The sequence below is a fragment of the Oncorhynchus tshawytscha genome, linkage group LG23 (genome assembly GCF_018296145.1).
Source record: "Oncorhynchus tshawytscha isolate Ot180627B linkage group LG23, Otsh_v2.0, whole genome shotgun sequence".
Classification (NCBI taxonomy): Eukaryota; Metazoa; Chordata; class Actinopteri; order Salmoniformes; family Salmonidae; genus Oncorhynchus; species Oncorhynchus tshawytscha.
Window position 1 is genome coordinate 19,903,497 of NC_056451.1, and position 27,884 is coordinate 19,931,380.

The 27,884-nt window shown below is 47.3% G+C and overlaps 1 protein-coding gene across 3 annotated transcripts in view; it reads left to right on the forward strand.

The window, feature by feature from the left end:
• Nucleotides 1-27,884, forward strand: part of LOC112222782 (glutamate receptor ionotropic, kainate 2-like) — a 246,155-nt gene that overhangs the window by 173,604 nt on the left and 44,667 nt on the right. For all 3 annotated transcript variants that reach the window (XM_042304836.1, XM_042304834.1, XM_042304835.1), the window contains 3 exons: nt 11,955-12,178; nt 20,025-20,143; nt 23,008-23,225. In XM_042304836.1, the coding sequence (XP_042160770.1) occupies nt 11,955-12,178; nt 20,025-20,143; nt 23,008-23,225 (561 nt within the window). The remainder of the gene's footprint in view (nt 1-11,954; nt 12,179-20,024; nt 20,144-23,007; nt 23,226-27,884) is intronic.

Consider the following 27,884-nt stretch of genomic DNA (forward strand, 5'->3'; position numbering starts at 1 on the left):
AGACAGAGAGGAGAGTATATTTGTAGACCCAGAGGAGAGAGGCGAGAGGCAGATACGGAGGCAGAGAGGCAGAGAGCGCAGAGAGAGGTAGAGAGGTGGAGACATGGGGCGAAAGAGAGAGAGAGGCAGAGAGGTAGAGAGGTAGAGAGATAGAAAGAGAGGGAGAGAGAGAGGTAGAGAGAGAGAGAGGCAGAGCGGAAAAGAGAAGAGGGTGGGAGAGAGACAGAGAGACGGAGACAGACAGACAGACAGACAGACAGACAGACAGACAGACAGACAGACAGACAGACAGATAGAGAGGTAGAGCGGTAGAGAGCAGAGATGTAGAGATAGAGAGATGAGGTGGAGCAGCAGAGAGACAGGCAGAGAGGCAGAGAGCAGAGCTGGCAGAGCCTAAAAGACATTATTTTATTCAAGACATGCTAGTTATCTTACATATTATTATTATTAGAGGAGAGAGGTAGAGTGGTAGACGTAGGGGAGGGGAGAGGGGGAGAGGTGGAGTGGTAAGAGGTAGAGCTGTAGAGAGGTAGAGCGGTAGAAGGGTACATGGTAGAGTGGAGAGAGTGGAGAGTGGTAGAGAGGTAGAGAGGTAGCGCGGTAGAGAGAGGTAAGAGCGTAGAGAGAGTAGACCTGCGAGAGAGGTAGAGAGGTAGAGAGAGCAGAGAGAGATGGGCGGTAGAGAGGTAGAGCGGCAGAGAGGTGAGAGAGGTAGAGAGGTAGAGCGCAGAGAGATGCGCTACAGAGGTAGAGAGAGAAGAGAGAGAGAGAGCGGTAGAGAGGTAGAGAGGTAGAGACATGCGGTAGAGAGGTAGAGAGGTAGAGCGAGTAGAGAGAGACCTGCAGAGAGGTAGAGAGAGTAGAGAGGCGGAGAACCTGCGGAGGGAGGGAGAGTAGAAGCGAGTAGAGAGGTAGAGAGGTAGAGACATGCGGTAGAGAGGTAGAGCGGTAGAGAGGTGAGACACGCAGAGAGGTAGAGAGGCGAGAGACATGAGCGGTAGAGAGGTAGAGCGGTAGAGAGGTAGAGAGGTGGGAGACATGCGGTAGAGAGAGTAGACGCGGTAGAGGAGGAAGAGAGAGAGAGAGTAGAGAGAGCGTAGAGAGGAGAGACGCGCAGAGCGGTAGAGAGAGAGAGGTGGAGCGGTAGAGATGGAGCGGCAGACAGGTGGAGCGAGATAGATGGAGAGCGGTAGAGGTGAGAGTCGGTAGAGATAGATAGAAAGTACGGTAGAGAGGTAGAGGTAGACGGTAGAGACAGAGGGTGGGAGCAGTAGAGAGAGAGGTAGAAGGTAAGCGGGTAGATGATAGAGAGATGGAGCTGTAGAAGGCAAAGCGGCAGAGAGAGGTGAGTGGTAGACGGTAGAAGTAGAGGTGGGAGGGTAGAGAGGCAGAGCTGTAGAGAGGTAAGACGGTAGAGAGGTACAGTGGTAGAGTGCGGAGAGAGCGTCAGAGGGGTAGAGAGCATACGATAAAAGGTAGCGTAGTAGAGAGGTAGATATAAGAGTGAGATAGACAGGTGAGAGCGGTAGAGAGGTAGAGTAGGTAGAGAGATAGAGTACATGAGACGGTAGAGAGCGTAGAGTAGAGAAAGGTGAGAGATGGTAGAGAGATAGAGAGACGGAGACATGGAGCGGTAGAGAGTCAGAGGGTAGAGAGGTAGAGAGGTAGAGAGGTAGAGAGATGGGCGGTAGAGAGGTAGAGCTGATAGAGAGGTCGAGAGAGGTAGAGAGGCGGAGACATGAGACGGTAGAGAGGCAGAGAGTCAGAGAGGTAGAGAGGTGGAGACAAAGCGGCTAGAGAGGTAGAGCTCATGTAGAGAGGTGAGAGAGGTAGAGAGCATGGATGAGAAGGTAGAGAGGTAGAGGTAGAGATGGTAGAGCGTGCAGAGAGGTAGAGACGTAGAGAGAGAGAGAGGTGGAGCGGCAGAGAGTGGAGGCGGAGACACGTGCTGCAGAGAGGCGAGAGAGCGCAGAGCGGTAGAGTGCAGAGAGGTGGAGACATGCGAGAGAGTAGAGCGGTAGAGAGGCAGAGGTAGAGTGGTAGAGAGGACAGAGGTGGAGCAGTAGAGAGAGAGGTAGAGCGGGTAGAGCGCAGAGCCGGTAGCAGAGAGAGAGAGGTGGGAGCGCAGAGAGGCGGAGCGGCAGACAGGTGGAGCTGCAGAAAGAGCAGAGCGGGTAGAGCGAGAGGAGTGTAGTGGCAGTGAGGTAGAGACTGTAGAGAGGTAGAGCGGTAGAGAGCACAGATGGTAGAGATGGAGAGATGAGGTGGAGCAGCAGAGGTAGACAGGCAGCGCGCAGAGAGCAGAGCTGGCAGAGCCTGAAAGACGTAGGTTTATTCGAGACGTGCTAGTTAGCGTACAGATATGCGTGTCAAGAGAGGCTAAGATGCGTGGCAGACGTGCTACACCGCAGACAGGCTAGTCGCACATGCGCGGCTAGCAGATGGAAAGACATGCTGAGATACAGATGCTGTATGCGCGCATGCTACAGAGAGGTAGAGAGTGGTAGAGAGGCAGAGAGGTAGAGAGGGAGACATGGGGCGGTAGAGAGGTAGAGCGGGAGAGAGAGAGAGAGGTAGAGAGAGGCAGAGAGATGGGGCGGTAGAGAGGTAGAGCGGTAGAGAGGTAGAGAGGTAGAGAGGTAGAGACAGAGCAGTAGAGAGAGAGAGCGGGAGAGAGGTGAGAGAGAGTAGAGAGGTGAGAGACATGGGGCGCAGAGAGGTAGAGCGGCAGAGAGGTAGAGAGGTAAGAGATGGGGTAGTAGAGCAGGTGAGAGCTGGTAGAGAGGCAGAGCAGGTAGAGAGGTCGCGAGAGGTAGAGAGGTAGAGAGGTGGGCAGACGCGGTAGAGAGGCAGAGACGGCAGAGACGAGAGGTAGAGAGGTAGAGAGGTAGAGAGGTAGGAGAGATGGAGGTGGAGAGGTAAAGAGGTAGAGCAGAGCAGAGAGGTAGAGAGGTAGAGAGAGGAGCGAGCGGCAGAGAGGTAGAGCGGTAGAGAGAGATGAGGTAGAGCGGTAGAGAGCAGAGGGCAGAGTGAGGTAGAGAGGCAGAGAGGTGGGACATGCGAGTAGAGAGGCAGAGCCGGCAGGTGTGAGCGATAGATGACGCGCAGCAGAGGTTGAGAGACGCAGACGATCAATGCAGAGATGTAAGACGGCAAGATGTCGCAGATGCAGAGGACATCATGCGCCTGCAGACAGGTACAGGCTACAGCGGTAGACGCAGGTAGACGACGGCAGAGAGGTACAGGTGAGAGCGGTAGAGAGGTAGAGAGAGAGAGCAGGAGTGGATAGAGAGGTAGGAGCTGCAGAGAGGCAGAGGTGGAGCTGGTAGAGAGACAGTAGAGAGGTGGAGCGGTAGAGAGAGGTAGAGGTAGAGCCAGTAGAGAGGTAGAGAGAGCGGTAGGAGTGGTAGAGCGGTAGAGAGGTAGAGCGCGGAGCGCAGAGAGGCAGAGCCAGAGAGGAGGTAGAGCGCAGAGAGCACAGTGGTAGAGTGGGAGAGAGGCAGAGCGGCAGAGAGGTAGAGCACAGGTAGCGGGTAGAGAGGGTAGAGAGGGGATGAGAGAGAGTAGAGAGAGTAGGAGCGGTAGAGAGAGGGTAGAGAGGTAGAGAGAGGTAGAGAGATGGGAGCGAGAGAGAGGTAGAGCGGTGAGAGAGGCAGAGAGGAGAGAGAGAGAGGTAGAGAGAGGGAGCGATAGAGAGGTAGAGAGGTAGAGAGAGAGGTAGAGAGGCAGAGAGATGGAGAGAGGAGAGAGAGAGCGGTAGAGAGGTAGGAGAGGTAGAGAGGGAGAGAGGTAGAGAGGTAGAGAGAGAGGTAGAGCAGTAGAGAGGCAGAGCGGAGAGAGAGAGGGTAGAGAGGGTAGAGAGACGGAGCGGCAGAGAGGTAGAGCGGCAGAGAGGTGAGAGAGGTAGAGCGTAGAGAGGAGAGAGAGGCGGAGAGAGAGGGCTAGAGAGGTAGAGCGGTAGAGAGCAGAGAGGTAGAGAGGTAGAGAGATGAGGTAGAGAGGTAGAGAGAGAGGTGAGAGAGGTAGAGAGCAGAGCTGGAGGCGTAGAGAGATGAGCGTAGAGAGAGTGCAGAGAGGTAGAGAGATGTAGTAGAGAGGTAGAGCGGTAGAGAGAGAGAGTGTAGAGAGGCTGGGCAGACATGGGGCGTAGAGCGTAGAGAGTGCGGGGTAGCACATGGGAGCGGCTAGAGAGGTAGAGACAGGTGAGAGAGGTAGAGGTAGAGAGACGGCGAGGTGAGAGGTAGAGAGGTAGAGAGTAGAGAGGTAGAGAGGCAAGAGGTAGAGAGAGGAGGTGGAGCGGTAGAGAGGTAGAGCGGGTAGAGGGGTAGAGAGGTAGGGAGAGGTAGAGAGGTAGAGAGGTAGAGAGGTAGAGAGGGTAGAGAGGTAGAGAGGTAGAGAGGTAGAGCGGCAGAGAGGGAGAGAGGTAGAGAGGGTAGAGAGATAGAGAGGTGAGAGAGGGTAGAGCGGTAGAGAGGTAGAGAGATAGAGCGGTAGAGAGGTAGAGCGGTAGCAGAGTGGGTAGAGAGGCAGAGGTAGGGGAGAGCAGAGCAGGTAGAGCGGTGGGAGAGGAGGGTAGGCGGTGGGGAGGGTAGAGAGGAGAGATGCAGAGAGTAGAGAGGGTAGAGCGGGTAGAGAGGTAGATAGCGCGTAGAGAGGTAGAGAGGGTAGAGAGAGTAGGCGGTAGGAGAGGTGAGAGAGAGGGTAGAGCGGTAGAGAGGTGAGAGAGGTAGAGAGAGGAGAGCGGTAGAGAGAGAGAGGTAGAGAGGTAGAGAGAGGTGGGAGCAGAGAGGTAGAGAGTGGAGCGGTAGAGAGAGAGAGGTAGAGGTAGAGCGGAGAGCGGTAGAGAGAAAGGTAGAGTGGTAGAGATGTAGAGAGAGAGGTAGAGTGGTAGAGAGGTAGAGCGGTAGAGAGGTAGAGGTAGAGGTAGAGCGGTAGAGAGGTAGAGCTGTAGATAGGTAGAGCGGTAGAGAGAGAGAGGTGGAGCGGTAGAGAGAGAGAGGTAGAGAGGTGGAGTGGTAGAGAGAGAGGTAGAGGTAGAGTGGTAGAGAGGTAGAGCGGTAGAGAGAGAGGTAGAGGTAGAGCGGTAGAGATGTAGAGAGAGAGGTAGAGTGGTAGAGAGGTAGAGCGGTAGAGAGGTAGAGGTAGAGGTAGAGCGGTAGAGAGGTAGAGCTGTAGATAGGTAGAGCGGTAGAGAGAGAGAGGTGGAGCGGTAGAGAGAGAGAGGTAGAGTGGTAGAGAGGTAGAGCGTAGAGAGAGAGAGGTGAGTGGTAGAGAGGTAAGCTGTGAGAGGTAGAGTGATGAGAGGTACAGTGGGTAGATGGTAGAGAGGTAGAAGTGGTAGGAGGTAGAAAGGTAGCGCGGTAGAGAGGTAGGAGGGAGAGAATAGAGAGGTGGGGACATGGGGCGGTAGAGAGTAAGCGGTAGAGAGGTGGAGCGGTAGAGAGGTTGAGCGGTAGAGAGGTAGACAGGTGGAGTGTAGAGAGGTAGAGTGGTAGAGAGAGGTAGAGGTAGAGCGGTAGAGGTAGAGGTGGGAGTGGTAGTGAGGTAGAGCTGTAGAGAGGTAGAGCGGTAGAGAGGTACAGTGGTAGAGTGGAGAGAGGTAGAGGGGTAGAGAGGTAGAGAGGTAGAGCGGTAGATGGTAGAGCGGTGCAGAGAGGTAGAGCAGGGTAGAGAGGTAGAGCGGTAGCGAGAGGTAGAGAGGTAGAGAGTGAGAGGTGGAGCGGTAGAGAGAGGTGGAGGCTAGAGGGTGAGACGTAGAGTAGAGAGGTAGAGACATGGGGGCGGTAGAGAGGTAGAGCGGTAGAGGTAGAGAGGTAGAGACGTGTGGTAGAGATGGTAGAGGTAGAGCGGTAGAGAGGTAGAGAGGTGGAGACATGAGCGGTAGAGAGGTAGAGCGGTAGAGAGGTGAGAGAGGTAGAGAGGTAGAGACATGGGGCGGTAGAGAGGTAGAGCGGTAGAGAGGTAGAGAGGTGGAGACATGGGGCGGTAGAGAGGTAGAGTGGTAGAGAGGTAGAGAGGTAGAGAGGTGAGAGAGGTAGAGAGGTAGAGAGGTGGAGAGGTAGAGAGAGAGGTAGAGCGGTAGAGAGGTAGAGCGGTAGAGAGAGAGGTGGAGCGGTAGAGAGATGGAGCGGTAGACAGGTGGAGCGGTAGAAAGGTGAGATAGGTAGAGCGGTAGAGGTAGAGTGGTAGAGATAGATAGAGAGGTAGAGCGGTAGAGAGGTAGAGGTAGAGCGGTAGAGAGACAGAGGTGGAGCAGTAGAGAGAGAGAGGTGGAGCGGTAGAGAGGTAGAGCGGTAGAGAGGTAGAGGTGGAGTGGTAGAGAGGTAGAGCTGTAGAGAGGTAGAGCGGTAGAGAGGTACAGTGGTAGAGTGGGAGAGAGGTTGTGGTAGAGAGGTAGAAAGGTAGCACGGTAGAGAGGTAGAGTGGTAGAGTGGTAGAGAGGTAGAGCGGTAGAGAGGTAGAGAGGTAGAGAGGTAGAGAAATGGGGCGGTAGAGAGGTAGAGCGGTGAGAGAGGTGAGAGAGGTGAGAGGTAGAGAGGTAGAGAAATGGGGCGGTAGAGAGGTAGAGAGAGGTAGAGAGGTGGGAGAGGTGGGAGAGGTGGAGAGGCGGAGACATGGGGCGGTGGGGAGGTAGAGCGGTGGAGAGGTAGAGACATGGGGCGGTAGAGAGGTAGAGCGGTAGAGGTGAGAGAGGTAGAGAGGCGGAGACATGGGGGCGGTAGAGAGGTAGAGCGGTAGAGAGGTGAGAGAGGTAGAGAGGTAGAGACATGGGGCGGTAGAGAGTAGAGCGGTAGAGAGGTAGAGAGGTAGAGAAATGGGGGCGGTAGAGAGGTGGAGCCAGAGAGGTGGAGAGGTAGAGAGGAGGCGGAGACATGGGGGAAACGGTAGAGAGGTAGAGAGGTAGAGAGGTAGAGAGGTGGAGAGCGGAGAGGTGGAGAGGTGGAGAGAGGTGGAGAGGTAGAGAGGTAGAGAGGTAGAGAAATGGGGCAGTAGAGAGGTAGAGGCAGAGACATGGGGCGGTAGAGAGGTAGAGAGGTAGAGAGGTGGAGAGGTGAGAGGTGGAGAGGTGGAGAGGGGAGGTAGAGAGGTGGGAGGGTAGAGAAATGGGGAGGTAGAGAGGTGGAGCGGGAGAGTGGTAGAGAGGTAGAGGTAGAGAGGTAGAGAGGTGGAGCGGGAGAGATAGAGCGGTAAAGAGGTAGAGAGGTGGAGCGGTAGAGAGGGTGGAGCGGTAGAGAGGTGGAGCGGTAGAGAGGTGGAGCGGTAGAGAGGTGGAGCGGTAGAGAGGTGGAGCGGTAGAGAGGTAGAGAGGTGGAGCGCAGAGAGGTGGAGCGGTAGAGAGGTAGAGAGTGGTAGAGAGGTGGAGCGGTAGAGTGGTAGAGAGGTAGAGGTAGAGAGTGGAGAGCGGGAGAGCAGTAGAGAGGTAGAGAGGTAAAGATGAGGTAGAGGTAGAGAGGTGGAGCGGTAGAGAGATGGAGCGGTAGAGAGATGGAGCGGTAGAGAGGTAGAGAGGTGGAGCGGTAGAGAGGTGGAGCGGTAGAGAGATGGAGCGGTAGAGAGGTGGAGCGGTAGAGAGGTGGAGCGGTAGAGAGGTGGAGCGGGAGAGCGGTAGAGAGGTGGAGCGGTAGAGAGGTGGAGCGGGAGAGCGGTAGAGAGGTAGAGAGGTGGAGCGGTAGAGCGGTAGAGAGGTAGAGAGGTGGAGCGGTAGAGAGGTGGAGCGGTAGAGAGGTAGAGAGTGGTAGAGAGGTGGAGCGGTAGAGAGGTGGAGCAGTAGAGAGGTAGAGAGTGGTAGAGAGGTGGAGCGGTAGAGAGGTGGAGCGGTAGAGAGGTGGAGCGGTAGAGAGGTAGAGAGTGGTAGAGAGGTGGAGCGGTAGAGAGAGGGAGAGTGGTAGAGGTAGATGTAGAGACAGAGAGACAGAGAGAGAGAGAGACATCAGCTCCTATACTCGTTCCTGACCGGGTGTACAGCATGGATTCTGGCTTGACTCGTTTCCCCTGCAGAGCTTATTAAAACATACACTCACACACACACACACTCTGCCCACGGACTATATCATTAAGTTTGACAAAGTAAGACCCAGATAGTATAAGCTGTGCACAGGCAGGCAGAAAAATAACAGGCTCGCCGCAGCCAATGCTCAATATCTGACCCCATTAAATAACACTGCATCTCCCTCAACTGTGGTACACTGGACCAACGGCCATGTTTGTTTTGATCATGCGGAGGCTGGAGGGAGAGGGATCCCAGAGATTTGACACACACAGGGCCCAATTCCTGCGAGGTTATTGGAGTGTTGGCCGTTATGTAGATGTATACCCACCTATCTCTAGACAGCAAAGTATGCATCCCAAATGGCACCCTATTTCCTACATGCTGTAGTGCACTACGTTTGACCAGAGCTCTAACGTAGTGCACTGTATAGGGAATAGGGTGGCATTTGGGACTCATATATAGTGTAGGCAGACAGGATCTGTGGTGGACAAAACAGACAGTAATTGGCCTGGACAACCCTTCACAGGAGTTTTCACTAGCTCGGCTCACCAGGACATGGTGAATTGAGCTGAAGAAGCTGAACATATCCAATCAAATGGAGTTGAAGGAAATCACTGGTGCTCTCTGACTAATGCTTAGTGTCATAGAACTAGAGTACTGTAGATGCACCTGGATACATTCAGTTGAAATAGGACCTAGACATGAGCTACATTAAGTGATCTAAATCGCATTGCTACTTTATACTATTGTGTCTCACTTAGCCTTAAATGACATGGAACAGATAAAGACATTATAGTGGCTGGGACCAAACCACCTCATTCAATCTAGATTGATGTATGACAACCTTGTTGGGGACAAACAGGATATTTCATTGTGAAATGATGTTGCTGACCTTGCTGTGAGTGTTTAGCATGTACCTGTGTCACAATGGAGCCCAAGATTGATCAACCACACAGGTTTAACCCCAATTAGAGAGACCGGATTGGTTGGGATGTTTCGGATGTGATTTTGGCCCAGTTGAAAGGTCAAGCTCAACATACTGTATTACATGAAGAAGGACTCGCACTCTGAGCCATGGAGGAGGGATACGTATGGATGGAATATGAGTGATGAGGCTGTGGAAGAATGTAGATAAAAAAGAAGAACCCCTGATTCAGTGTTGTGAAGAAATAGGGTTGTTATCAAATCACAACTAAATATGATTCTCTCAGATCAGAGACACAATATAACATGTAGATGTCTGTGTTCTTATGAGTATGGCGATTGGTTGAACATTATCTTGTTTTCTGGGAACTACTTCTTCCATCGCTCACGCCCTCCCTCCTCCACCCTGACACTCCTCTGCCCCAGTGGCTGTGGTTGATAGGACCATCCATCCTCTAAATGGGGTGGGGGTGTAAATGGGGAGGGGGGGTTGCCTTAGTTTAGGTTCAACGTCAGACAAGGAAAGGATGTATGTGAGATGGAGGGATAGAAAGAGCATACAGTGGGGCAAAAAAGTATTTAGTCAGCCACCAATTGTGCAAGTTCTCCCTCTTAAAAATATGAGGCCTGTAATTTTCATCATAGGTACACTTCAACTATGACAGACAAAATGAGAAGAAAAAAATCCAGAAAATCACATTGTAGGATTTTTTATGAATTTATTTGCAAATTATGGTGGAAAATAAGTATTTGGTCAATTTAATTATTATAATTTTTTTTTAAATTTGACCTTTATTTAACTAGGCAAGTCAGTTAAGAACAAATTCTTATTTTCAATGACGGCCTAGGAACAGTGGGTTAACTGCCTGTTCAGCGGCAGAACGACAGATTTGTACCTTGTCAGCTCGGGGATTTGAACTTGCAACCTTTCGGTTACTAGTCCAACACTCCAACCACTAGGCTACCCTGCCGCCCCAGGGTCACAAAAGTTTATCCCAATACTTTGTTATATACCCTTTGTTGGCAATGACAGAGGTCAAACGTTTTCTGTAAGTCTTCACAAGGTTTTCACACACTGTTGCTGGTATTTTGGCCCATTTCTCCATGCAGATCTCCTCTAGAGCAGTGATGTTTTGGGGCTGTTGCTGGGCAACACGTACTTTCAACTCCCTCCAAAGATTTTCTATGGGGTTGAGATCTGGAGACTGGCTAGGCCACTGCAGGACCTTGAAATGCTTCTTACAAAGCCACTCCTTCGTTGCCCGGGTGGTGTGTTTGGGATCATTCTCATGCTGAAAGACCCAGCCACGTTTCATCTTCAATGCCCTTGCTGATGGAAGGAGGTTTTCACTCAAAATCTCACGATACATGGCCCCATTCATTCTTTCCTTTACACGGATCAGTCATCCTGGTCCCTTTGCAGAAAAACAGCCCAAAGCATGATGTTTCCACCCCCATGCTTCACAGTAGGTATGGTGTTCTTTGGATGCAACTCAGCATTCTTTGTCCTCCAAACATGACGAGTTGAGTTTTTACCAAAAAGTTATATTTTGGTTTCATCTGACCATATGACATTCTCCCAGTCTTCTTCTGGATCATCCAAATGCTCTCTAGCAAACTTCAGACGGGCCTGGACATGTACTGGCTTAAGCAGGGGGACACGTCTGGCACTGCAGGGTTTGAGTCCCTGGCGGCGTAGTGTGTTACTGATGGTAGGCTTTGTTACTTTGGTCCCAGCTCTCTGCAGGTCATTCACTAGGTCCCCCCGTGTGGTTCTGGGATTTTTGCTCACCGTTCTTGTGATCATTTTGACCCCACGGTGTGAGATCTTGCGTGGAGCCCCAGATCGAGGGAGATTATCAGTGGTCTTGTATGTCTTCCATTTCCTAATAATTGCTCCCACAGTTGATTTCTTCAAACCAAGCTGCAGATTCAGTCTTCCCAGCCTGGTGCAGGTCTACAATTTTGTTTCTGGTGTCCTTTGACAGCTCTTTGGTCTTGGCCATAGTGGAGTTTGGAGTGTGACTGTTTGAGGTTGTGGACAGGTGTCTTTTATACTGATAACAAGTTCAAACAGGTGCCATTAATACAGGTAACGAGTGGAGGACAGAGGAGCCTCTTAAAGAATAAGTTACAGGTCTGTGAGAGCCAGAAATCTTGCTTGTTTGTAGGTGACCAAATACTTATTTTCCACTATAATTTGCAAATAAATTCATTAAAAATCCTACATTGTGATCCCCTCATTTTTCATCTTTTTAAGTGGGAGAACTTGCACAATTGGTGGCTGACTAAATACTTTTTTGTCCCACTGTATAAAAGGGGAGGGGGGTATGTGAGGGAGAGAGTGTGTGTGGAGGAGCGAGTGGGAGAGAGAGGCAGGGAGAGAGGGAGAGAGACAGACAGACAGAGGGAGAGAGGGAGAGAGTGTGTGTGGAGGAGCGAGCGGGAGAGAGAGAGAGGGAGAGAGACAGACAGACAGAGGGAGAGAGGGAGAGAGACAGACAGACAGAGGGAGAGAGGGAGAGAGGGAGAGAGACAGACAGACAGAGGGAGAGAGGGAGAGAGACAGACAGACAGAGGGAGAGAGGGAGAGAGGGGAGAGAGACAGACAGACAGAGGGAGAGAGGGAGAGAGACAGACAGACAGAGGGAGAGAGGAGAGAGGGAGAGAGACAGACAGACAGAGGAGGGAGAGAGGGAGAGACAGACAGACAGACAGAGGGAGAGAGAGAGGACAGAGAGAGACAGACAGACAGAGGGAGAGAGGGAGAGAGGGAGAGAGACAGACAGACAGAGGGAGAGAGGGAGAGAGACAGACAGACAGAGGGAGAGAGGGAGAGAGGGAGAGAGACAGACAGACAGAGGGAGAGGGAGAGAGCGAGAGCAAGAGCTAGAAGGGCTCTAAATTTCCTCCTAAGTGCCGTGTGACGGACTCTGTGATGTGTAAAGGCGCTGTTTTCTTAATTTGATTGGCTCTAAATGCTTCCTGCGTCTCTGACTTACAGCCTATCCTTCTTCCCTTTTATGTTGTCTGTTGACAGAAAGCTGATCTGGCAGTGGCTCCCCTGGCCATCACCTACGTGAGGGAGAAGGTCATCGACTTCTCCAAGCCCTTCATGACACTGGGGATAAGTATCCTCTACCGCAAGCCCAACGGAACCAACCCTGGGGTCTTCTCCTTTCTCAACCCCCTCTCACCCGATATCTGGATGTATATTCTGCTGGCTTACTTGGGTGTCAGTTGTGTGCTGTTTGTCATAGCCAGGTAACATGTCAGTTCCAGTAATCAATCAATCAATCAATCAATCAATCAAATGTATTTATAAAGCCCTTCTTACATCAGCTGATGTCACAAAGTGTTGTACAGAAACCAAGCCTAAAACTAAATCACTGCTAATTCATTCACACACTATTATATGCTAACGTCTTAATTATTTAACCTTGCCCCATCTGTCTAACAAGATAGTCTCTCGGTGATTATGTTACGATCTTGACACTAAGTGGACAATATCTGCTCACTACCTGCTACCAATATCTACTCACTCAGATGACACAGACTTTATAGCTAGCCTCATAGTGAAAAATTCAGAAACACATTCACTCAAACTTTTAATAATGCAACCAACTTTGAAGGAAAAGGTACACAGATAAAAGTCTATATAGCTAAAAGTCAGGCAGGGAGGCAGCTGCTGTTAAGTGATTCCTGGGAAGTCTCTGTGTCTCCACACATACCTGCTGTTCCCTGGTCTGCCACAACTATCTGCTGCTCAGGAGATAATGCACACAAACACAAACATTATGATCAGAGACGTTAAACCAGACGTTTCAGGACTGTGTGTGTGCGGTATGTGTGTATGTACAGTACCAGTCAAAAGTTTTGACTCACCTACTCATTCCAGGGTTTTTCTTTATTTTTTACTATTTTCTACATCGTGAAGACATACAAACTATGATATAACACATGGAATCATGTAGTAACCACAAAAAGTGTTAAACAAATCAAAATATATTTATAATTGAGATTCTTTAAAGTAGCCACCCTTTTCCTTGATGATAGTGTTGCACACTCATGGCATTCTCTCAACCAGCTTCACCTGGAATGCTTTTCCAACATATGCTAAGCACTTGTTGGTTGCTTTTCCTTCATTCTGCGGTGTAACTCATCCCAAACCATCTCAATTGGGTTGAGGTTGGGTGCTTGTGGAGGCCAGGTCATCTGATGCAGCACTCCATCATATCTATAGATATAAAATAAAGAAAAACCCTTGAATGAGTAGGTGTGTCCAAACATTTGAGTGGTTGTGTGTGTGTGTGTGTGTGTGTGCTCATGTGTGTGTGTGTGTGCTCTTTGGTGTGAATGGCTGCTGCCCCCCTTTTCCCTGTTGTCTCCAGTGTCTCAAAGTCACTACTGTCTTTTCTTTTCTGGGTTTTTTCTCCACTTTGCCTCAAACATACCAAGTGATAGAATCTACATAGGAATCATATCAGCACAGTAAGAACCTGCTAGTTATGACAGTGACTTTAAAAAGGGACAGAGGTGGCTGACAATTGAACAAGCTTGATCATTTATAAGGTTGATTACTCGTTTGCCCAATATAGAGAGAGTCTGGATCTTGAAGTCAGTTGGTGTGTGTTAGATCTTGAGGTCAGCTGGTGTGTGTTAGATCTTGAGGTCAGATGGTGTGTGTTAGAACTTGAGATAAGCTGGTGTGTGTTAGATCTTGAGGTCAGATGGTGTGTGTTAGAACTTGAGATAAGCTGGTGTGTGTTAGATCTTGAGGTCAGCTGGTGTGTATTAGATCTTGAGGTCAGCTGGTGTGTGTTAGATCTTGAGGTCAGATGGTGTGTGTTAGATCTTGAGGTCAGCTGGTGTGTGTTAGATCTTGAGGTCAGCTGGTGTGTGTTAGATCTTGAGGTCAGATGGTGTGTGTTAGATCTTGAGGTCAGTTGGTGTGTGTTAGATCCTGAGGTCAGTTGGTGTGTGTTAGATCTTGAGATCGCTGGTGTGTGTTAGATCTTGAGGTCAGCTGGTGTGTGTTAGATCTTGAGGTCAGCTGGTGTGTGTTAGATCTTGAGGTCAGTTGGTGTGTGTTAGATCTTGAGGTCAGCTGGTGTGTGTTAGATCTTGAGTTCAGCTGGTGTGTGTTAGATCTTGAGGTCAGCTGGTGTGTGTTAGATCTTGAGGTCAGCTGGTGTGTGTTAGATCTTGAGGTCAGCTGGTGTGTGTTAGATCTTGAGGTCAGCTGGTGTGTGTTAGATCTTGAGGTCAGCTGGTGTGTGTTAGATCTTGAGGTAAGCTGTGTGTGTTAGATCTTGAGGTAAGCTGGTGTGTGTTAGATCTTGAGGTCAGCTGGTGCGTGTTAGATCTTGAGGTCAGTTGGTGTGTGTTAGATCTTGAGGTCAGGTGGTGTGTGTTAGATCTTGAGGTCAGATGGTGTGTGTTAGATCTTGAGGTCAGATGGTGTGTGTTAGATCTTGAGGTCAGATGGTGTGTGTTAGATCTTGAGGTCAGATGGTGTGTGTTAGATCTTGAGGTCAGGTGGTATGTGTTAGATCTTGAGGTCAGATGGTGTGTGTTAGATCTTGAGGTAAGCTGGTGTGTGTTAGATCTTGAGGTAAGCTGTGTGTGTTAGATCTTGAGGTAAGCTGGTGTGTGTTAGATCTTGAGGTAAGCTGGTGTGTGTTAGATCTTGAGGTAAGCTGGTGTGTGTTAGATCTTGAGGTAAGCTGGTGTGTCTTAGATCTTGAGGTCAGGTGTTGTGTGTTAGATCTTGAGGTAAGCTGGTGTGTGTGTGTGTGTGTGTGTGTTGTCAAACTCATCAGAATTAGTTGATTGGCTAGTTATCAGCATCTGACCTTGTGCGTACGTTGACTCAGAATGGCCCTCTTATCCCTAATAACTGGCTGTGTCTGAAATGGCACCATATTTCCTATATGATGCACTACTTTTGGTCTGGGCCCACTGGGCTTTGGTCAACAGAAGTGCATTATATAGGGAATAGGGTGCCATTTCAGACACAGTCACTGGTCCACTGGTGGAGAATAGGGCCAGTCCTGCAGGAACTTTAGCAGAACTTTTACAGAGAGCGCTAGCATTTTATTGAAATATTCAATCATGATGTAGTGAAGAAGATTTAAATGTAATTTAGCTTTTACATGTGATAAAGTGTTTTGTGTTGATATTTTATTTTGATGGATACCATACTGGTTAGTATGATTTATGACCAATAGTAGTACATTTCGTTCTTATATTTTCATCTTGACCTTAGAGGCTGGATGTTATTATTGAAATAAGAGCAATGGTATTGTGGTGTAATGCTTAGCAAAGTGTGTTTTTATGTAGGTAGTAGTGTATCTTTTGTTTCCTTTGTTCAGGCTTAGTTCTCAGGCATGGGAAAGTAGTGCAATGTTTGACATTTTCTCATTTACATTTGAGTAATTTAGCAGAGCGGCTTCCAGTTATTGTGTTCATCTTAAGATAGGTAGGTGGGACAACTACATATCACAGTCATAGTACGTATGCTTTTATTCAATAAAGTAGCAAAGTCAGAGCTAGTAAGTGGGAAAAAAGTTAAGTGCCAGTGTTAGTTCACAAAATGCTTTTTGGTGTGTGTGTGGGCGGGGAGGAGAACAGAGTACTCAGCTTGGGTTGTAGGGTTTGATCAGAGCCTGAAAGTAGGGAGGGGCAGTTCCTCTTGCTGCTCCATAGACAAGCACCATGGTCTTGTATCTCTCCCCTTGATCTGGCTGCTCTCACCTGACTAGGGCCGGCGTTTGAGGCACGCTGGAGAAGAAGACAAAGAAAAGTTGATGTTAACTCTAAAACCTTTGGTGGAACGTAACTCTTTGAGTTGTATACTCAACAGTTTTAGAGTTAATGCATGTGTGTTACTGGCGATATGATCACACAAGAGAATAAAACGCTGCAACTGGCATCTAAGTTGGTTCAGAATATGCACCTATCTTTTTAAATGATCACAGTAAGTAAGTGTTGTTGGGTAAGTGTTCAAATATATCTTTCACCCTGTTTGATTCTCCCTTTAGACACTAGGCATGGTAGGGCTTCGGTAGCATGCATGTACTGTACAGTGTACAGACCCCAGTCGTTCTCTGGTAAGGTCACTAAGCTAACTGTACATATATATGTGTGTGTACACATTTTTATCTATGTATGCTTGTGTGTGTTTTGTATGAGTGTGTGGGGGGTTTATGCTACTACGTATGTGTGTGTGTGTGTGTGTGTGTGTGTGTTTTGTATGTGTGAGGGGGTTTATGCTACTACGTGTGTGTGTGTGTGTGTGTGTGGGTTTATGTGTGTGTGTGTGTGTGTGTGTGTGTGTGAATGCTGTATGGTGACATTATAAGGACTGGTTTAGGCTCCCCCTAGGCAAACTGATCTACATGCCATATTTAGAAACACTGGAGGATACAGTGGGAAAACCACCACATTACTGTATTTACACGATTTAATAAGTTACCCTTCTCATATCACCAGCTGTTGTTGTTGTTGTTGTTGCTTGTGGTAGGTGTTGTTGTTGTTTTTCCTCTAATATCTTTCCTACGCTGTTCCTTCTTCCTTTGTTACATAGGTGATGAAATGAAACATGTGAAACAGTCTCTATCGTACATCCCACGACCTCCACACCATCTCTGTGCATTATCGCTTTGTTACAGTTTGGGGAATCTCATTTCCTGCCTCCTCCTTATCAAATGAATTTTAAAAAGATAAAAACCTGCAGAGGAGCGAATGAGCTCTCTTATCATCAACAATTTATCCCCAAATTTATGCAGGATTCTCTCTCTTTCTGTCGGCCAATCTTTTAATTATGTGGTCTCCTACTATTGTTACATCTTGTTGTCACATGCTTGGTGGAAAGAAGACTGCCTCAATATTACAGTCTCTCCTTTGTTTGTGTTACTGTGAAACAGAGTATATCATATGTTCAATACACAGTCTAATACCCTTAACTGCAACATGTTACAACATGCTCATATAACAGACATTTCCCACGGGTTGTAATGGAATTTCTATTAGACTCTTCTGCATATCTCCTCCATTACTACAATGAGTCTCAGTATGCTCTCAAAAGCCCCATGTAAAACAGTTTGTCGGCCTCTCAATGCTACAATACAGATATAGATTTTTTTATCATCCTGAAAAGAGAAGCAAACAACAGCATTTGATTGAGGTTTGTGTATAGACAGACATATATAAATGTTATTTTTCAAGCCGTATGGAATACGGCAACAGCCCCATTGGAACGCTGTTGATGGCTTGGAAGGTTCATATAAAGCCTATAGAGATATAGAGCCTTGTCTTTTCCCCAGTCATTTAGAATTGAAGAGACTAGACCTGCAACAGCCCCTTTCTAGCGCTCTCTCTGTGTTCATTCTTCTCCCCTGACATTGGTGTTATCAGGCGTATCATCTGTTGAGTTTTCTGCAGGATGACCTTATAAAAAGATAAAAGCCTGCCATTGTTTCTTCTCTGCTGCTGAGTTCCCTTCTTGCCTGTCTGCCCTCCATCCTCCCGCCCGTCTGTCTGTGGTTATCTCTCTCTCCCCCCCCTTCTCTCTCTCTCTCTCTCTCCTTCCTCTCTCCCCGCTCAGCGGTGACCTTACTCAAAGTTTCTCCCTCTGTGGCTCTGATGACCTGAGATAACGTAAGGGCGGTGTAATTGGATCAAACTGACAGCTAACTGAATGGGATGGGGCTGGCGGAGCGGCCGGGCAGCTCCACCTTCAGAGGCAGGTTAAGCTGCTGCTAGTGGTTCTCGTCGTACGGTGACAGGAATGTTTTAGTATTCCCACCGCGGTGAGGTAATTCCCGCCTCTTACCCCACCCTCTCCTCAGGCCAGCTACGGATGTAGGATGACAAGCTGGCTCATCCGTGTTCTCATCCGTGTTCCTGGCGTGTGGTAATTGGCTTTGCTCAGCGGGATCTCCACTAAGGGGGTCCAGCCGGGGGCACCAGTCACTAGTCACATACGTCTTGCCAAGGTCACAGTTCACATGAACTCAATTTGGAATTGCAAACTGACAAGCAAGCAAATCTGGGGCAAATTGAGTAGACAGATTGATTTAGGGCCAAGGATTGTGTTAAAGCAAGGAATGGTGGGATCTAAAGGACGTTCAGCGGTCTTGGAGCTGGACTAGAATACCCCCTTGAGTGTGACATGGGGGATAGGGAGCGTGCACTAACCACATTATAATGGCCAAGCCCATTATTCATGACATTGGTGCATGTTCTGATGCTGTCATATTATCAATAATAATGTCTTAATGGTATCATTAAGACATTATTATTGATAATGTCTTAATGCTATCGCCAATATATAACAATATATAGCTGTCACCAATATATAACTTTATATCTAAGCCACCCCAAAAACAAATGATATACTAACCTGACAAGTAGCCAGGCTGGATTGTCTACTGTTTAATTGTTTCTCTGCAACATCAGATTGTTTTCCCGTTTGATATTCTTGTGGAATTTAGATTTGGGGGAATTTAAAAGTTTCTAGAGAGTCAAGTCCACAGAACACATCCATCGACTATTCAATTTGATTTGTCATATACTTAAACCAGGGGAAAAAGAGGCCTGGCTTAAGATATTGCTCCTACGATTCCACAACTACAGCACAACCAAATGGGGTCGGGATGCTTAATTGTAGCCCAATCAACCTTTACTAATGTAATGTCACTTTTATTTAACATGAATAAATGGGAAATCTCTTTGCTTGAGGAGTGAGCTGAGCTGAAGTTGGAGCAGAGCGGAGTGAGTGGGAGTGAGTACCGCACAGACAGACAGACAGACAGGCAGACAGGCAGACAGGCAGACAGGCAGACAGACAGGCAGACAGGCAGACAGGCAGACAGACAGGCAGGCAGACAGACAGGCAGGCAGACAGACAGACAGGCAGACAGGCAGACAGGCAGACAGGCAGACAGACAGGCAGACAGGCAGACAGGCAGACAGACAGGCAGGCAGACAGACAGACAGACAGACAGACAGGCAGACAGACAGGCAGGCAGGCAGACAGACAGACAGACAGACAGACAGACAGACAGACAGGCAGGCAGACAGACAGGCAGTCAGACAGACAGGCAGTCAGACAGGCAGACAGACAGACAGGCAGACAGGCAGGCAGGCAGTCAGGCAGGCAGTCAGGCAGTCAGACAGGCAGGCAGACAGGCAGTCAGACAGGCAGTCAGGCAGTCAGACAGGCAGTCAGACAGGCAGTCAGGCAGGCAGTCAGACAGGCAGGCAGACAGGCAGTCAGGCAGGCAGTCAGGCAGTCAGACAGGCAGTCAGACAGGCAGTCAGGCAGGCAGTCAGGCAGTCAGACAGGCAGGCAGACAGGCAGTCAGGCAGGCAGTCAGGCAGTCAGACAGGCAGTCAGACAGGCAGTCAGGCAGGCAGACAGGCAGTCAGACAGGCAGTCAGACAGACAGACAGACAGGCAGACAGACAGACATGATGGAAATGAACTATTTGATGTATTGAATTTTAATGCAATCTGTAGATTATAAGGATTATTAGTGCTTTTTTCAAGTGACATTTAAGTTATTTTCAGATCCCATTGATTAAATGCCTTTGATATGAGCATGCCAACATGAGCAGTGTGTTTTGGGCTGACAAGTGGTGAGAAGACGTTCCACAGTCCCAAGGGCTGTTTAAATTCTTCATCTGTCATCTAGTTGAGATGATACAGTTGAAGAGATAATAACAAAGCAGACCTGAGTGACATATAAAGTGATGATGTACGTCATCTTGCTGTTTGTCAGCTTTTGTTCATTTAACCGTCATGTTACACTCTAATTGATGAATTGTCATAACAACAACTAAAATATATCAGCTTACAATAACAATTTCTAGCATTACCTTGTAGGACAATATATGTGGTATATTTTCCCAATATCAAGATGCCAAAGTATCACATCTTGTTGTTGTGATCAATGACTAACTAACTTTTGTTTCTCTTCCCTATCTCTCCAGGTAAGCCAAGTCAAGCCAGTATTGGTCTGTAACACTGTCTGTCTGTTCTATTAGTGCTGAACACAAGTGAAATAAATGTGTGTATGTGTGTGTTCTCTGTCGATTGCCACAGGTTTAGTCCCTACGAGTGGTATAACCCCCACCCCTGCAACCCCGACTCAGATGTAGTGGAAAACAATTTCACCCTGCTAAATAGTTTCTGGTTCGGAGTTGGAGCTCTCATGCAGCAAGGTAGACGCCTCTGCCTGCCCCCCTTTAGCACACATCCCACTATTTTCCTGGGGGAACAAACGTGCTCTTAACCAGGCCCACGACCATGCATGGGGGCCTCTGTGCATGTAGCTGGAAGCAGACTGACTGACTGGTTTGGTTGCGTCTGTCCACAGTTTGGTGTGGATTGGCTGGGTGGGATCTTGAGATTAGGAATGATGAGCGTGATTGGTGAATGAGGATAGGAGAGCCAGGCGTTTTCCTCCCTGTTCCTGCATGACCTCCCACCCTCTCCTATCTCCCATCTACTGTACCCCTCCTCTGTCCCCAACCCCACCCCACCTCCCTCCCTTCCCCACAGGTTCCAGAACAGGTAAGTCCTATCCCCCATGTGCCAGAAGGTAAAGAGCTAGGTGCAGAGACAGTTGAGAGAATGAGAGTTAAAACAGTGTGCTGTCTCTTAGCCTGCCTCAGTCTGGTTTTGTTTCCTTCTGCCAAACCGATGCCATATCTTCTCAACTAGTGTCTGTGTCTTTAGATTGAGAAAAGCTAAACAAAACAAAAGGAACTGCGGTACGGCATCACATGAAATGAAATGATTTCATTTAGACTTGTAATCTCGACTGAGACTGCATGCCAAGACCAGATATGTTGCATTTTGTAATACATATTTGAAAGTTGCGTTAGTTACGGTACCGTAGCGATGATGACAGGAAGGTCTGCAGCATGGTTAAAACGGCCTGGGTCTGCCCTGCATCTGATCTGGACCATGGAATGGAACATAGAAGGGACTGACTTTCCTCAGCAAAGTTCTGCCCAGATATGAATCTGACATTTTTTTCCTGGCCCTTGTTGATGGCTGGTTGCATGCAATGAGTTAGCATGCAAGCCTTCATTTAAATGAAGTTGACTGAGTGATTATTTTGCAGGTATAATAATTTGTATACTTTGATTTGTAAGAGTAAGTTTTATGAAAATATTACAAATTGAAATTGACAAAATGTTACAGTTAGAACTCTTGGGACTCTTATCCACCTTGTGCAGGTGGGTATAATGAAGTTACCCATTTGGGTAGGTTTTTGCCCTCTGTATTAGTGTTAGGCAATTCTACATATTGCACAGGTTAAAGATGCATCATTGCATGAGAAATGTTATCTTCTGTCATATTAAGCCATATTAAATGTGTAATGGATATTCTAGAGCTTGCTGGAATGTATTCATACGTTTGTCAAGGGTCTGCCAGGGTATCTGATGTAGTAAAGTATGCTGTAGAATATACTGTAACTGTCAATGTAACGGTGTTAAGTCCTGTAGTTGAGAAGATGTGGCTGTAGGGCAGGAGGGTTTTAGGGGACGAGACTGAGACAGAGGAGCACACTGTGCCCGTCTGCATGGCGTCTCTGTGACGCCCACGCTGGCCTACACTGTAGAGAGGCTCCCCTGCTCCCGCGGCTTGGCCCGCCCCCAGAAAACTGTGGGATGTGCAGTTTGGACATGACGTTACCTTGGGTACATGACAGTCAGCCCCAACCAGGTTCAGTTGCTTTGGTCTTGACGCGCTCCGCTCCCGGGCGGTCGGTCTGTCACATAGAGTTGAATGGCCTCAACGGGGTAAGGTCTCTGAGCTGGTAGACAGTGTTGTTCCACTGAACACAAAGCTGTCTCTGTTTTCCCTGGTCATGTCATGTGTCTTGCTACTGTGTCTTCTCTGAGTTTATTTTCATATCCTTTGTCTTTTTTTCCTAATTTGAGTGCTTTGACCAATGAGCGGTGTGGGCTGCAAGGCATCCTGGGTAATGATGGTGTGGCTGTTGAATCATGTTACACTGTGTGTCTGGCTGGTGGGGGGCGTGGTGGTGGGGTGAGGAGAATCAGGGAGTGAGAAGAGATATGGGAAGAGACATGTGAGAGTGGGGGGAGAGGATGTGAGGGTGGATGTGTGGAGCGGGTTGACTGCAGTGTGTCTCTCTTTGTTCCCCTCCACAGTGCTCTCTCTCTCTCGCTCTCTCTCTTTCTCTCTCGCTCTTTCTCTCTTTCTCTCTCGCTCTTTCTCTCTCTCTTTCTGGTGGACAGGGCTTTGGGCATGAATTCAGATGTTACTGGACGAGGCTGTCAGGTCTCTGCTCTCTCACTATATTTCTCCCTGAGTGACGGCTCACTGCCCAGACTGGGAGAAAGTTATAAGAGGCACTGCAGAGGCAGAGTGAGATGAGTGGGAGATTGAGTCTCACCTAAGGAGAGAAGTGGAGTTCTTATCCTCCTATCTTTCCCACAGTTCATTGCCTTTGAGTGAATGTGCGAGATCGCAGCTTTAAATTGCCTTGAACTACTTGAGGAGAATGATCTTCTTGCTGCCCAGTCAGACCTCAATCAACGCCCCCAGAGGAAGACCTCACTCCACCCACTCACACAGACCCCTCCTCAAGAACACACTAAGAGGCAAAAGTTCTGAATAGCATATAGCCTGGAAACTAACCATCTACATGCAGGCATTTTGAGTCAGATGTGATTTCAGATGAAGCACCTCAAAAGAAGAGAAGCTTTGGTGTATCAACAGTTTGCTCCAGTGTGAGTGAATGCTAAAATAATATGCAGCCAGACCACACAGTAAAAGCCTGATTCAAACTGCCACCATGTGGCCGGATGCACATCACAGGGCCAAACATGCATTGCCGCCCTAGATGCCCAGGGGGTGTGTGCGTGTGTATGTGCGTGTGCCTGCGTCGAGTGTGTGTGCATGTGCGTGTTGTCTGTGACCCGGCAGGATGCCGAGGTCTGGGCTGGCCCTGGTCCTCTGGTGGTTGTTGCTGGGTATCTCCTCTTGGCTCCAGGACCCTGCCGGGGCTGACCCCTCTCTCTGCTCCTCTCCTCTCGCCCCCGACCAGGCTCTGAGTTAATGCCCAAAGCCCTGTCCACCAGGATCGTAGGAGGCATCTGGTGGTTCTTCACCCTGATAATCATCTCCTCCTACACGGCCAACCTGGCTGCCTTCCTCACTGTGGAGAGGATGGAGTCGCCCATCGACTCAGCTGACGACCTGGCCAAGCAGACCAGGATAGAGTATGGAGTGGTGGAGGAGGGATCCACCATGACCTTCTTCAAGGTGGGTCACATAGGGCATGGTACCATAGGGCATGGTGCCATACTGGCCATCTATCAGTCTATTCATCTATCAACCAGGCCATCAAGCAATCACTCCATGTATTTGTGCATCTACTGTATGAGGATACATCAATCAGTCCACCAAATCATACAGTGTTGCACCACTAAAGGACACATGGTTAGAGAATACTTGGAGGCAATTGTAAATGTAATGACATGTAAGGAAAAAGACAAATACATTGGTAAATAAATTGTCGAAGAGCTCAGATGAATCTGCAGAATTCTAGATCAAAACTGTAAAGCCATAAATAGCTGTTAAGTCCAAAGTAAATTTGTGACAGCTAGAAATTCCCATGACAATAGAATGGAGTGTTCCAGAATAAAGACTTGAACGTATAACCATTCGTTGCGTTACAGCTGTATTTTGTGTTGCCTGTGAAATTGGCTGCAGCAACAAGGCTAAGGGCTGTTCTTAACATGATGCAATGCAGAGTGCTTGGTGCCTGGACACAGCCCTTAGTCGTGGTATATTGGCCATATATAGCAAATCCTTTTGCTATTATAAACTATTTACCAACGTAATTATAACAGTAAAAATAAATGTTTTGTCATGCCCGTGGTGTACTGTCTGATATACCACGGCTTTCAGCCAATCAGCATTCAGGAATCAAACCACCTGGTTTATAATAAAGTATAGCCTTTCTGTGTTCACTCTCGCCAGCTCTCTCCTCTCCTCTCCTCTCCTCTCCTCTCCTCTCCTCTCCTCTCCTCTCCTCTCCTCTCCTCTCCTCTCCTCTCCTCTCCTCCTCCTCCCTCTCCTCTCCTCTCCTCTCCTCTCCTCTCCTCTCCCTCTCCTCTCCTCTCCTCTCCTCTCCTCTCCTCTCCTCTCCTCTCCTCTCCTCTCCTCAGTGGTATCTTATTAAGCAAGCAGTATTTTAGGGTATTCTACAGTATTCTCACAAGATCTCCCTGCTGTGTCTCTCTGATTATTCTGCACTGTTTGTCTATCGTATCGTATCCCCACCGCCGCGATGCACGGACAGCTCTATGCCAGATGGAGGGAAAATCTGTCTCTCTCAGAATGCTGCAATGGATCTTTATGGCTTCTGGTGTTTCTTTATTTTCACACTTCATTTTTATCAGCTCTGTGTGTGTGTGTGGTGTGTGAACACATTCTCAAAAGACACATACACATGAAAACACATGCATACTCTCTCTCCCTCTCTCTTTAACAGATATACACACACACACACACACACACACACATACGCACACACCTATTCATTACTGAAGCTAATATGGCATGGTGATAGCAAAGCTTTAAATAGTATTTTTACCATTCCATAAACAAATGACTGACAACAACAGTTGGCATCAGGGAGCACATACAGTCTGTTCTGGTGGAGAAGGTTACTTATGCTGACATCCCATTGCAACAATTGCAAAGAAAAATGTAATTAAAAAATGATTAAGCAAAGCAAAGTATTGTTCAAATCAAATGATATTTGTCACATGCGCCAAATACAACAGTAAGCATTTTACAATAAGGTGTACACCTGTTGTATTCGGCGCATGTGAACAATTTGATTTGATTTGAACAATACTTTGGTTTGCTTGAATCATTTTTGTTTGTTGCCAACACGGTCATCAGAAGGATTCAATCCACAGATGTAGAGGATCCAACTGAAGTACCATTTCTCTGAAAGGCATGATTCTATTGTTCCCTCCTAGACCTAGGTTACTGATTGATGGACGGATTGATGAATGTTTTTACCAAAATGATTGAGAGTCCTCATCGATTCAGCGTTGTTCTCCGTACTGTAGGCATTCAGACAGGCATCGTATGTCCTTATTACTTTTAAAAAATATATTTTTTAAGATTTTCCTTTATAAACAATACAAAACATACACATACAAACGACAACATCATACAAACATCAACTACATCACCCCTACCCAGACCCACTTGCACACACCCCCATCTCATCAACTACATTATTGAGTCATTATTAGTTTTACACTTAATACACCACTCGGCCGTTGTGCTTGTGTGAATTTTTTTCTCTTAAATTCTATACATTAGTTTATACTGAATTAAGCAGACATTTTTGTTAACTGTATTTGTGTTAGTTATGTTCCAACCTTCCCTCCATCTTATGTTAACATCAGTTCTTTTTTCCAATAGTTCATATTTTTTTCTCAGAGATTGTCAGTTGGATATGTTCCCTGCAAGGTTTTGTCTTCTCTATCATTATGAACATCATGTTCTGGCTCAAATACGAATCCTTCAAGGTTGCTCTGATGTCCAAAAGATTTCAATGTACATTTTGTGATATGTAACTTTTTGCATGGATTTGAAACTACATTGGTCAGTCCAAAATTACTTTTTAATTCTGTCATGGAAATACATTTATTTCCTGTTACAAAGTCATTTACAGTTTCTATGCCTTTTAGTTTTCCATGTGGAACAATTTATGGGTGAATTCTGAAAAACTATCCAAGGATTGTTCCATAAGGTTGTGTTTTTTGGTAAGTGGTTATTAGTTCTTCTAAAATATGGTTATTTTCTTTTCCATGTTGTTTTAACATTCTTAACTATGAAGTTGTTGATGTTCTTAGCTTTACCCTTTGAAAATAGACACGTGAAACAATTTTGGGGATGAGCACATGCATCTTCAATATGTACCCTCTTGAGTCCATATAACTACATGTCACAAGGAAATAGAGAGTTGATACAATTCCAAGTCTGGAAGGTTAAAAACATCCGACTTAAGAAGATGGAAACCTTTCCTTTTTATTCTATGGATGTATTTGCCCGTATAAAGTATTTTTATGACAGAGTATACTTTATTTAAAGAATGTCTTCGCTGGAGTAATTGGTATGACCGAATGTATGTGAAGATTACCCCATTTAATTAGATCTGCTTTCATATTGTTGAGTAGTGGAATACAGTTATCTTTGCATATTTGTAATTTGTTTTCACTTATTAGGCATCCTAAGTTTTTCATATTTTTTTGTTGTCCAGTTTTAAAGGATTTGCTGTAGATCGAGAGTAATATTTTTTGTTGTCCAGTTTTAAAGGATTGCTGTAGATCGAGAGTAATATTTTTGCCATTATTAGTTGTTGTTTTGCACGTTAATTTTATATCCTTGCAAACACTACATGACTAAAAGTATGTGGACACCTGCTTGTCGAACATCTCATTCCAAAATCATGGGCATTAATATTTTTGTTGGTCCCCCTTTGCTGCTATAACAGCCTCCACTCTTCTGGGAAGGCTTTCCACTAGATGTTGGAACATGGCTGCGGGGACAAGAGCCACAAGAGCATTAGTGAGGTCGAGCACTGATGTTGGGCAATTAGGCCTGGCTCGCAGTCTGCTTTCAAATTCATCCCAAAGTTGTTTGATGGGGTTGGGGTATGTGCTCTGTGCAGGCCAGTCAAGTTCTTCCACACCAATATCGACAAACCATTTCTGAATGGACCTCGTTTTGTGCATGGGGGCATTGTCATGCTGAAACAGGAAAGGGCCTAACCCAAACTGTTGCCACAAAGTTGAATGAATGTCATTGTATGCTGTGGCTTTAAGATTTCCCTTCACTGGACCTAAAGGGCATCTCCCGAACAATGAAAAACAGCCCCAGACCATTATTCCTGCTGCACCAAACTTTACTGTTGGCACTACTGTATGCATTGGAACAGGTGGCGTTATCCTGGCATCCGCCAAACCTACTGTAGATTCGTCCGTCGGACTGCCAGATGATTCATCACTCCAGAGAATACGTTTCCACTGTTTCAATGGCGGGGAGCTTTACACCACTCCAGCCGACGCTTGACATTCCGCATGGTGATCTTAGGCTTGTGTGCAGCTGCTCGGCCATGGAAACCAATTTCTTGAAGCTCCCGACAAACACTTCTTGTGCTGACGTTGCTTCCAGAGGCAGTTTGGAACTCTGTAGATCCGATGGCAATGTTCCAGATCCTCCGACGATATCAGCTTGATCACGTAGATGGAAATGTCCCCTTTTTCCTCGTCTTCCGGTAGGGACAATATTCTCATATTATTTTGTCACAATCTGTTTTCTAGCTGATCCAGTTCATCTTCTAAAGTTTGCACCTTTGTTTCCAGAAGGCCAGTTCTGTTGTCTTGTACGTCCACGCGGCCGCCCTGTAAATGCATATCTGACACGATAGACTCTACTTTCGTTTCAAGCAAATCTACGTTTTAAACAACAGATTGTAACAGTTCATAACAGTTTGTTTGTTTTGGTGAGCATTTTGACAGTACAAATCGGAGCTACTATCTCCCCATGCGTCCTATCGGTACACGCATGTGAGTCCTTATTACTATTCAACAACAGGAAAAAAATGTAATGCCTGCCGTTTGAGTAATTATTGACTCAGATTTGTTCTGGAAAAATACATGGCTAATGGTGGCTTATTATGAAAATACCAGCATGGGGTAACTCTCTGAAGTGTCCGAATTACACATCTCTCCCTCCTCTTTTCTCATTTTCCAGCCACTCCATTCTATCCATCCTCGACAGACTCCCTTTACAATAACACTGAATTATTCAAAAAGCACACACCACTGTGTATCTCTTATTACCTAACATATCACATCCTATTAAGGACCCTGGCAATGCTATTATTTCACC